Source organism: Argopecten irradians, chromosome 12, assembly GCF_041381155.1.
Source record: "Argopecten irradians isolate NY chromosome 12, Ai_NY, whole genome shotgun sequence".
Lineage (NCBI taxonomy): Eukaryota > Metazoa > Mollusca > Bivalvia > Pectinida > Pectinidae > Argopecten > Argopecten irradians.
Window position 1 is genome coordinate 12,519,956 of NC_091145.1, and position 10,912 is coordinate 12,530,867.

General features: G+C 34.9%; 1 protein-coding gene across 1 annotated transcript; it reads left to right on the forward strand.

The window, feature by feature from the left end:
* Positions 1-3,972: 3,972 nt before the first annotated feature.
* On the forward strand, positions 3,973-8,675 carry LOC138335960 (perlucin-like protein). The gene is made up of 4 exons (XM_069285175.1): positions 3,973-4,363; positions 6,521-6,621; positions 7,036-7,123; positions 7,971-8,675. Exons 1-4 carry the CDS (start codon positions 4,048-4,050, stop codon positions 8,204-8,206), a joined length of 741 nt encoding a protein of 246 aa, XP_069141276.1. The 5' UTR covers positions 3,973-4,047; the 3' UTR covers positions 8,207-8,675.
* The last annotated feature ends 2,237 nt before the right edge of the window (positions 8,676-10,912 follow it).

The following is a 10,912-nucleotide window of genomic DNA, read 5'->3' on the forward strand; positions in this document are numbered from 1 at the left end:
ATAAAAGAAAACAAATCACTTTAACGCCAACAAGTGCAGCCTTATTTGATTAGTTTGATGTATACCATGGGCTAAACTACTTGGCTCAATTGTTGGCACACACAGAGCCTTCAGTTTTTGCTATATGACGTATTCCAGGGGTTGATATAACAACAGCGATAGTAAGCACTGACGTATCGAAGATGGGCTGAACGAGGTTTAAATGAAATAAAATAGTTAATCAAACTAGGAAAAAGTTTCCTAAGTTGGAAAAAAACCCTCTTACTGTTAATATTTCTCTGACGGAGGTTAAGGTTATGTCATGAACACCTTCAAAGAGTGTTAAAAATTGGCTGAAGATGATATTCTTGTACGGAATATTTAATCATAGACAAGATTTTAAACTCAAGAAAGAGGAACATCTGACCTACTGGTATTGGGTACAGTTAACGGTAATTGAAGAAGGAAAATAACATTATAGTCCTTATTTAACGCACCGATATCGATATCAAAATGTTTTAAAACTATAATCCGTTTTTTTTTTAGTTTTTGAATTGACCACCGATAATTACCTCCCCTTAGGATATGATCAGATAGGATTTTTTACAAAAAATAAAAACAAAAAATCAAAAAGGTGACAGTAAGATAAAAAAAAAAAATAAAAAAAAATAAAAAAGGTGACAGTAAGATTTAAACCTGATTAGCGATTACGTTTACTTATTGCAAGTATTGTTTTGTCCCCATGACCTCATTAAATGTGCTCTAAATAGCGTTGGCGTAAGACAAAATGCTACTTGAACTTTCTCCTATGTTAATAGTTTGGTCCAATTAGAGCACTGTGCTTGTAAAATGACCATGTACTATCTATCCGTTTGTTGAGGTAGAGTTGTGCTAGGATAGGTATTGGAAAACAAACAAAAAACTTCATTGTGGTGCAAAATTTTAATATCGTAGAGCCTGATATTTTCGAGGGAAATATTTTTGCAATTTGGACCAAAATCAACAAAATTAGCGGTTTAAAAATGTCCCTATTTGGTTATAACTGTATATAATTCATCATGTTTCGCGTATCATAATTTTGCGGCCATATCAATATCCTGTAAAAACACATTTTCCTTGAAAATAGCCAGCCAGTAAAATGATTTCGATATATTAAAACAATCATTTACTTGTAAGAACGGTTTTGACTTTGAGATACAAGACAAAATAAATAATAGTCAAACCAGACACCTTGTATATATATGGTGTTGTAAATTAGATGTCTATACTTAATGCGGACTCGTGCTCTTATTGAGATGACGCAATGTTTGTATTTGGAAATAAAAGGCAAGTCAAAAGAATCGATTGTGCATTCTTTGTTTTCTGTAAAAAAATTGTGATGATATCTTATGATTTTAAAATACTTCTGATTTGGATTGATAATCATTTATCTATTCCCTTAAATGCATGACTGGATATACTTAAAGAGACAATTCACTCAGGCTAATTCTTTTACATAATCAAGAAGCAAAATATACCATAAATGTATTGTTCTACATTTCTTATGAAACATATAACGTAAAATATTGACAAATTCCACGACATTGTTAAGTATTTTAATTAATATCGTTGAAATATCAAATCGTTGATCAATACGATTAAGCAGGTACAATATGGACGCTGTACCCGAGCCAAAGTCACACACGTTAAACAAATGAATTACATTACCACTGAAAAGGTGATAAAATGATTTTTAGGCAAGACAATTCACCAAATAAGTTAAACACACTACTGTCGGAGCGATTTGATCAGTTCTAGACAAAAGTTGCATTACTAGAACGAGCAAGGGACAGGGTACGGTATACAAGAAGTTTGACCACAGTGTGTAATGGCGGACAGCGAGCGAGTTTGAACATTTCACACACATGTCGCCACCATGGGCTTTTCATGCATATCACAGTAAAACCGACTGATTTAATTTACATTAGAACTGGTTTTTTCAGATATATGTACAAATTTCAATGTTCTCTTAGACCGAATTGTCCCTTTAATATTATTTGTGCGGTTTCGTTATGCAAACTGAAGTTGAAACCAGAAAAATGTCAAATGCAATTTGGGCCCAAAGCTTGGGCTTAAATAATTTTAAATAACCGAGTCAAACCAAGTCAGTAGTGGGGTAGATTTAGAAAAAAAATACAAATAACGATGATTTTAAAATTTTATAAAGCAATATCCTTGAGATTTGACATACGGGTCAACCGCCATTACAAATCCTTATTTTGTGTTCGAAACGACATATTGCATCAATAGTCGATATATAAGTATTTTGACCGGCTTAACCCAATAACTGGTTGATTTGAAACATCCGACCAATCTCATGGTCTCCATTTTGAATTCAAAGATTGTTGCCTTAACTAAAAGTTAAAAATCCTTACCCTGGGTTGCAAGTGCTGTTTATACCATGCTGAGTTCAATAAACCATCCATGGGGATATCCTTCATACTGCATGGATGCCATTATGAAATTTATATGGTTGTCATTTGTTCTTACACGACAGTGATATTGAAAAAGATGATAGTTGATATGTTGTTATTTTATCGTTTAATTGTACATGATCTATCAAGTATTTGTTGTTATAGTTTTCTCATTTTACTGTCAGTACCATAACTCCCTAATTAGTTAGTAATAGCATATTGCGTTTTCTGTCATTTTTACTTCGAGTTCATTGTTCTGAGCAGAAGCCACGAAACCATTACAATTTACATTACACCTCGTATACATATATACTTGATCAGAGTTCTGACAATACTGTCAAAAAATATGCTAGTCATTTTCGTCATGTTTCATCCTTCTCAAAAGGTAATATCACTTGCTGTTACTTCAGCCGGGATGCATGTGAGAAATATAATTACAAATCCTCCCAGTAACATTTTGCATAGCATTTCATAGTGTCTTGGTCAATTCTAGATACATGTAAAACCGTTTGGTTTATGTGATTTGATTGGTCTAACTTTATCACATACAGTCATGGCCAAGTTTACAAGAAAACAAACATTGGTCTACCATGAGAACCTGGCGATTGCAACACATGAAATTTACAGGGGAAACATTTGGAACATTTTTCTGGAACATTTAAAGTGAATAGTCGGGCAAAGAAAACCAGTCTAAATGCGTTCATTGGCCTTCCAAAAGTTCTCACATATTAATACGACGGCCAAGTTCTGCTTACGTTTCCCAGTTCTGACCATTAAAGTAAAGGAAAGTTAAAAGCATTGAAAGCGAGGCTGCGTGTAAATGTAACCACGGACATAGTCAGCCGGGAGGACGTTTTAGGATTCCTATACTTTAAATTAATTTCTTCGTACGCAGACAGATTTTGGCGAGAGATTTTATTTTTCTATTTCATAAGAAATTATACTGGATACATTCACACCATTTTTACCGACATTAGCCATCCTTGCCCGACTGTTCACTTTAACAATTTGTTGCAGGAAGGAAACACCTTACGTGTGACGTCATACATATATACTACTGAATCAGGAATGACTGAATAAGTTATTTTTTGTAAAAAAACAATAATTATCACAAGTATTATTCTCCATATCTTATTACTGTCGATATATTTACTCCTGTAATTGTCATAGCAAAACTGAAGGCAGTTCAGAAGAAATAAACTGACCAATCACAGGCCTGCAGAACTGTCCTATGAAGATAACAGAGATCGTCTCAACTTCAAACAGATAAAGTTCACCGTTATCAATTTCACAGAGAATTTTCAGTGATGTTATGACATATTACAGGAGAGGATATAACGACAGTGATAGTATCGAGAATGCCATAACCATTTTAAGCATCTCACTCAGAAATTTGTATTAAATGAATATGCCTACCATCAACCTCCTCCCTAATAACTAACAATTAATATACCATGGCCTTGTTGTTACATTTGTACAACACACAATGATTATACTATGACCTTGTGAAAAACGTAACACTTGCAGCGTTTAAGATAATCACCACTTAAGACATCCAAAATCCGGCTAGTCATAAAAAAGTTGTGTATGATATAAGCATCTTGTTAAGTGAAACATGGTGACTTTAAAACCAAAACATGTTCTGGCATTGGTATGTATTGTAGTATGTATCGTACGCCAGGTAGGCGGGCAGGTACTCACATCTACCCAAAAGGAGGAAAATGCCAGGGCGCGGAGAGAGCAGGGGGTCTTGATGAAGATTCGAGAGGATGTAGCGGCCATGGTACAACAAGTACGAGAGGAGACTGTTATCCCGGCTATGGCTTCGTACAACACCCAACTGTATAAATTGACGGAGAACCTGACTCGTATCTCTAATTTTTTAACTAACCTATCAAGCGAGGTCGAGGATCTGCAACAGGACATGCAAAGTAAGTGCAACATATACATCCACACACACACACACACACACACCCTCACACACACACACACACACACACACTCACGCCTTTATCGCAATCCTCACATCAAGAGCACGTGTGTAATAGAACACTTTCTGAGGGTCCCAAATGCCAATTATAATACAAGTTTGCCTATCTAGAAAGACTACTTGACAATTAAAATCATTTCTCCTTTTGTACTTTTGGTGATATTTATCACGCAGGCTTGACTGTTTACTAATGTAATTTGAATATTTAGCACTAGTGTCACTATTTTTTTTTTAAATCAATAGGGGTATGAAATACATTTTCTTTGTAAACTGTGTATTTATTTTCTTTGTTAACTGTGTATTTATTTCATAACTCGATGAAATTAAAAACTAGATTACATCAATGCTGATATTTTTTTTTCCAAACAATTTGATAAAATAAAATACATTTACGTACGATTGTTATGACTTTCCAAGGAATCATTTTTTACCGAATCAATACGCAACGTCAATGTTTCTATTGAGACGTCACGATAACGCCGGGTTTTCGCAACGTTCTCGGATTTTTTTCGTAAAGGTATAAAAGAAAACAAAAACAAAAACAGATATTCAGACACCCGATTCAGTATGAAAACAAAGAAAATATATTATATACTACTGAAGTCGATGAAGTAGGAATCTTAGAGTATGTATGTTTGTTGTAAACTCTTATTATCAAAACATATTCCTCATAAAAGGCATCGATATCACAGGTCGTTTGCCAGTTAGTGTATATTAATAAAAGGATTAACTTGAATAATTACTTTATGTTATAGAGATGTAATACAGAGCCTGCGAAGGGACATGGAAATATATTTATTAATCCGTGCACACGGTTTGTTAATCCGTTCGCACGGATTACTAATCCGTGCAGACGGTTTGTGAATCCGTGCACACAGTTTACTAATCCGTGCACACGGATTGTGAATCCGTGCACACGGTTTACCAATCCGTGCACACGGTTTGTCAATCCGTTCGCACGGTTTACCAATCCGTGCACACGGTTTGTGAATCCGTGCACACGGTTTGTGAATCCGTGCACACGGTTTGTGAATCCGTGCACACGGTTTACTAATCCGTGCACACGGTTTACCAATCCGTGCACACGGTTTACCAATCCGTGCACACGGTTTGACAAACCGTGCAGACAGATTGGCAAACCGTGTGCACGGATTAGTAAACCGTGTGCACGGATTCACAAACCATGTGCACGGATTAGTAATCCGTGTGCACGGGTTGACAAACCGTGTGCACGGATTAGTAATCCGTGCGAAGGGATTGACAAACCGTGCGGACGGATTGGTAAACCGTGTGCACGGATTCACAAACCGTGTGCACGGATTAGTAATTCGTGCGAACGGATTGACAAACCGTGCGGACGGATTGGCAAACCGTGTGCACGGATTAGTAAACCGTGTGCACGGATTCACAAACCATGTGCACGGATTAGTAATCCGTGCGAACGGATCGACAAACCGTGTGCACGGATTAGTAAACCGTGTGCACGGATTAGCAATCAGTGCGAACGGATTGACAAACCGTGTGCACGGATTAATAAATATATTTCCATGTCCCTTCGCGGGCTCCGTATAATATATCACAAAAATCTGAGTGTACTCTAAATATACCGCTAGCGCTTTATGATGACAGTATTCTCACTAGATACAAATTTGTAAAAATATTATTCCATAGTCGGTTAATAGGCTAGACATGATGTAGATAAAATGATTGAAATTTAGTAATTAGTACAGTGTAGTTAATAACGATTTGCAGTGCGTTGTGTATATTTTATAAATCAGTATTCTATTTCAATACAAGAAACGGTATATTAGAAGGCAGCGTTCTTACTTTGTTTGATGTTCAAATCGAAATGATGTAAACGTGTACGATTGTTAGAAAATTAACGATGAATGAAAAAATAATTTAGATGAATAGCCAATGTACCTTATAGCCGGTTATTTTCGCGGGGCGATATTTTCGCGATCGTAGCAATGTGTCGTGAAAATATGATCCACCAAATAATGAGAAATGGTTAAATGATATCTACCTTTAAAATCCACGAAAATAATCGTCTATACGGAATACAAATGTATGTATTCACTCTCCTTTTCTATTTCAGATCGCAGCGTCGCGTTGACTTGTCCAGATCAGAACTGGATACTGTATGAACGAAAATGTTACTTTTTCAATACGGACATGGCTTCATGGTCTGCAGCAAAGGTGACTATTGAATTAATGTGTCTCTTAGAATGGTGCTTATCAACCAAATTACTAATTCCTTATATTCATCGCCATTGATGTTTCTTCTATGTCACCCAATCTTGAACTAATTTACTTACGTTCTATGAGAAGAATATAAGCAAACCCTATCTGTCTTAATGTACATGTATACTGTTTAGCTGCATCGTATAATTATCAGACTGAACTCCCCAGATTTAAACACAAAATGGATATCGCAAGTCTGTCGTGTTTAAGCGTAAAACAGGTCAATACATTCGTACAACGCATGATACAATCAAATAAATTGATCTAATGGTTATGCAGGCCAATAATAAAAGTAATACTCTTACCGTGTCCAGCGACATCTAAAAGAAAAAAAAAAGAGTTATTACAGGCAAAATTTTGAAATTACAGGACGGGTGCTTCGATTTGGATGGTAAACTGGCAGAATCACAAACCAGATCGATCAACGATTTCCTAAAAGTGGAGGCACGTCTACGTGGTAATTTACATGTTTTACATATTCTTTTCTGGAAAAGAATTAGTTGTATAAACGTCCCCATCCCATGGATTTAGCAATGTATTATAACATGTAATGCTTCTAACATCAGTATTGTATCCCATATTACATGAACTTGCGAGTCTTTTACATGTGAATCACGACATAATAAAAAAACTTAACTGAAACAGATTAATGTACCATGAGTACAGAAAGATTTAAAATATGGCTGACCTTTTTCGTCCACAACTTAAATTTTGGTTCATGAATAAGCGCCCCCACCCTATTTTATGATTAATTATAAGCTTTGGGTACTGATTGCGGTGAATACGGTAACTGTAATTGTATTTATTTTAGTGATATTCTTTTTAGAGTGCTGTTCACGCAATCGTTCTACTTACCTGTACATTATATATTGTTTATACAACAATTTTGGTAATCGTGCGAAATCACCATTGCTCTTACCTGTTCATGATTTTAATTTAAAAATTATTATTGCGCCAAAATATTTATACAGTACTCTTATATTGTATTGTCAGATGAAATAGGATAAATATAATTTTCGAGCGTTTTTCATTTCAAAAATTGGATACATATTAGAGCCTCGCGCTAAATCAGAAAACACTACGTTTATACTAGTATTTTGTTATTTCCCTACTTCAATTCATTTGATTAATATTGTGGCACTCTTCAGTAGAAATTTGTCGGAATAAAGAATAAAGAAGTATAAAGAAAGATTGTTGTAAAGATTCTAGCTGAATGAAGTAAAACTCAATAAGTTACCCTGATGCTGCACACAAAACATGCATCATTCATATCGCAAGCATTTTAACTCTGTCTTAATTCATAGGTGGCAGTTATTGGATCGGGGGACATGACATATTACAGGAAAACCGATGGGAATGGAATTCTAATGGTGCTAGTTTCGTGTACCAGGACTGGGGCCCAGACCAGCCTAATAACGTCCGGTCAGGGCAAGACTGTCTGGAGCTGTTAGAGAAATTCCAATGGCAATGGAATGATCGGGAATGTTCCATTCAGCAGTCTTATATATGTGAGACTGAAGCTTTGTACCGCCTTACATAAGAGGAATCCCCGATCACAAACCATTTATACAAACTAATCACTGGGAACTGAGAACGTTTGGAACAACGAATGAGGAGGGGATTAAATCCTACATTTGACTGTGAAGTGGAGTCGAATAACGTCATATACTGCATCTCAATTGCAATGCACTTCAAAACCTATCTATGATTCCCGCATCGACAAACAATGTAGCATCGTGATAAGAGTTCTTCAATAAATTTATTTTAAAGGTTCAACTATGATGCAGAAAGCATAATCACCAATCTCTTTCATCAGAACTTGAAAGAAAAAAAAGTCACAAACGTCAAGTTTTTTTTTCGTCTTATAGATGTAAAAGCCATTACTATTTTGTTTTATTTCAGTAATGCTTCGAATATTGATTTCAAAATAAATTAGATAAGTGAGCAACGATTTCGTATAATCTTAACAGTAGCTTTGATGATGAACCAGTTGGTAATGTACACCTAACATAGAGCAAGTAAAAAAACAAAGAATGGAAAATCCAAACTAAAGACGACAAACGCTATTATTAGTTGTCAGTATTTTATTACAAAAATTGAATAGATATACATGTGTAGGACGCTTAACAAATAAACATGCACTTCCATCCCTATATACATCACCTCAACAATTAATCACAGATTACTACTGAAGGCGACAGACGGTAATGGAAGTTTGTTACCTGTAATGTAAAAAAGAACCAAGAACTTTGTGAGTAACAGTACCTTGAAATGCTAAGAAGGATTTCACAAGGATCACCACACATTCAGCACAGGTAAAATTCACAATTGAATATTTTGACAGTTTGTGAGCGATAAACATGAAAATCAATGCATTAGTGATTGGTAAATTTATTGTAATCGTTGGAGACTCGCGGTTAATTGCACTACGATACGTCATTATTGTTTTTATGTGCCTTCCATAAAATGTATACACCCTTAAATTTGATTCGCTTAAACACGCTCGACGCCATTGTTGTTGATATATCATAACGTGAACGCAACCTTCAATTTGATTGGCTAAAACAGTGTGGAAAAATGTAATTGTTTTTTGTTTTAGCTGGGCCAACCCATTGGTGGTAGTGTACATGTAGAGCCTTGCGTAATGCAATAGACTGTGGGTCTCTGGCGAAGGTTATTTTAGACATTTACAAATATGATATGATTATATCTAATAAGGTGATGTTTTCATGATTTACCCTTGGTATATTGTAGAGGATAAGAATATATATTATATTGTCTGAAAAAAATATACCGTATACCCTTTTTATGATAAATATGCATTTAAGACAATTTACTTCAGTTATTAACCAAAACTTTCTATAAATTATCACTGTTCGTAAAGTTGAATTACCCTTTACCAGCTAAGCGATTTCTATCCAAAATGAAAAATTGCAAAGTATTTTGACACATGTTTGATGTATTGAATGTTGATTTATATTACTATATGGAATTGCTTTAAGAAATTGGTATTTTACATGAAAAAATACGATAAAAAGATGACTTTCATGAGTTATCTGTTGTTGGGAGTAGGTAATACGATATCGTTATCATATAATAACTAGTTTACATAAAATACCCCTTTCTTTTCAAATATGGAGTTTAGCATCCTGTGAAGCAAAAACATATCAAGACCTGTTCACATCAACAGATGACTACGAATGGACGGAATATGTACGTAAAGCAAATTACTGCAAACCAACTTAGTTTAGCGTGCATTCAAATCCGAGTAATTCACGGGTGAATCGAATTCGTGAAAATAAAAAAGCTGCGAAAAAAACCCAGCTACAGGCAGCGTACAATAGAGCAAAATAATGTTCCTGTGAAAATGTTGCTAGGTATGAAAATGTGAAAGAGAAAATAAATCGAGCCGAGAATAAGTTGGTTTACAGTATAGACTCGTGGATTAAACTAGGTCGATATCACGTTTTTATGTCCGTTGCTGATGTCAATATGATTTTTTATTATGGAAATCACAGCTAAGTTGTACACTAAGTTTTGAAGTTCATATAAAAAAATAAATAATAAATCATAATACTACTATAAAAAATATCACAAATAAAACATTTAAGTAAACAATAATGAGATTTTGATGAAAGCAAACTAACATTTATATAAATATCTATGTAAACTTAAACAATAACATAGAATGTAATACACATTGTCAGCAAGGCAGGTTGACTAGTTACGGTATATACAAACAATGATTCAACAATAATTTCTAATCACAGGTTTTCATTTACACAATATAACTTTGGACAAATTCTGTAACCTATTTTACGTTTGTGTTTACGATCCTGACGATAGAGTATCTGCACATGACAGAATTATCTCCCTTGTTGTTAAGTATCAATTGTGACGTCATTATTCTGTAACTCTTTTCTCTGAAAAGTGACGTTTCGTTCACAAAAAGATAAACGCCGCTGTGAACACCTAATCGCAAGAACAGTTAACTCTGTAATATGCAACTCCAGGAGTTCAGAACTAGATGATTCATTTTTGGTGGTGGGCATTTTTTAGAAACACCACTGACCTCATAAATACCCAGTACCAATCCAAGCATGTGTACGCATGTCTCACATATAAATGTAGGTATATCACAAAAGCTATCATACACCTAATGCGTTGCATACCATGAAAGACTAAAAGCTTTAAGAATCAATGGGAAAATTATCATAGTTTTAGTTGATTTTGTATCTAATCTAAT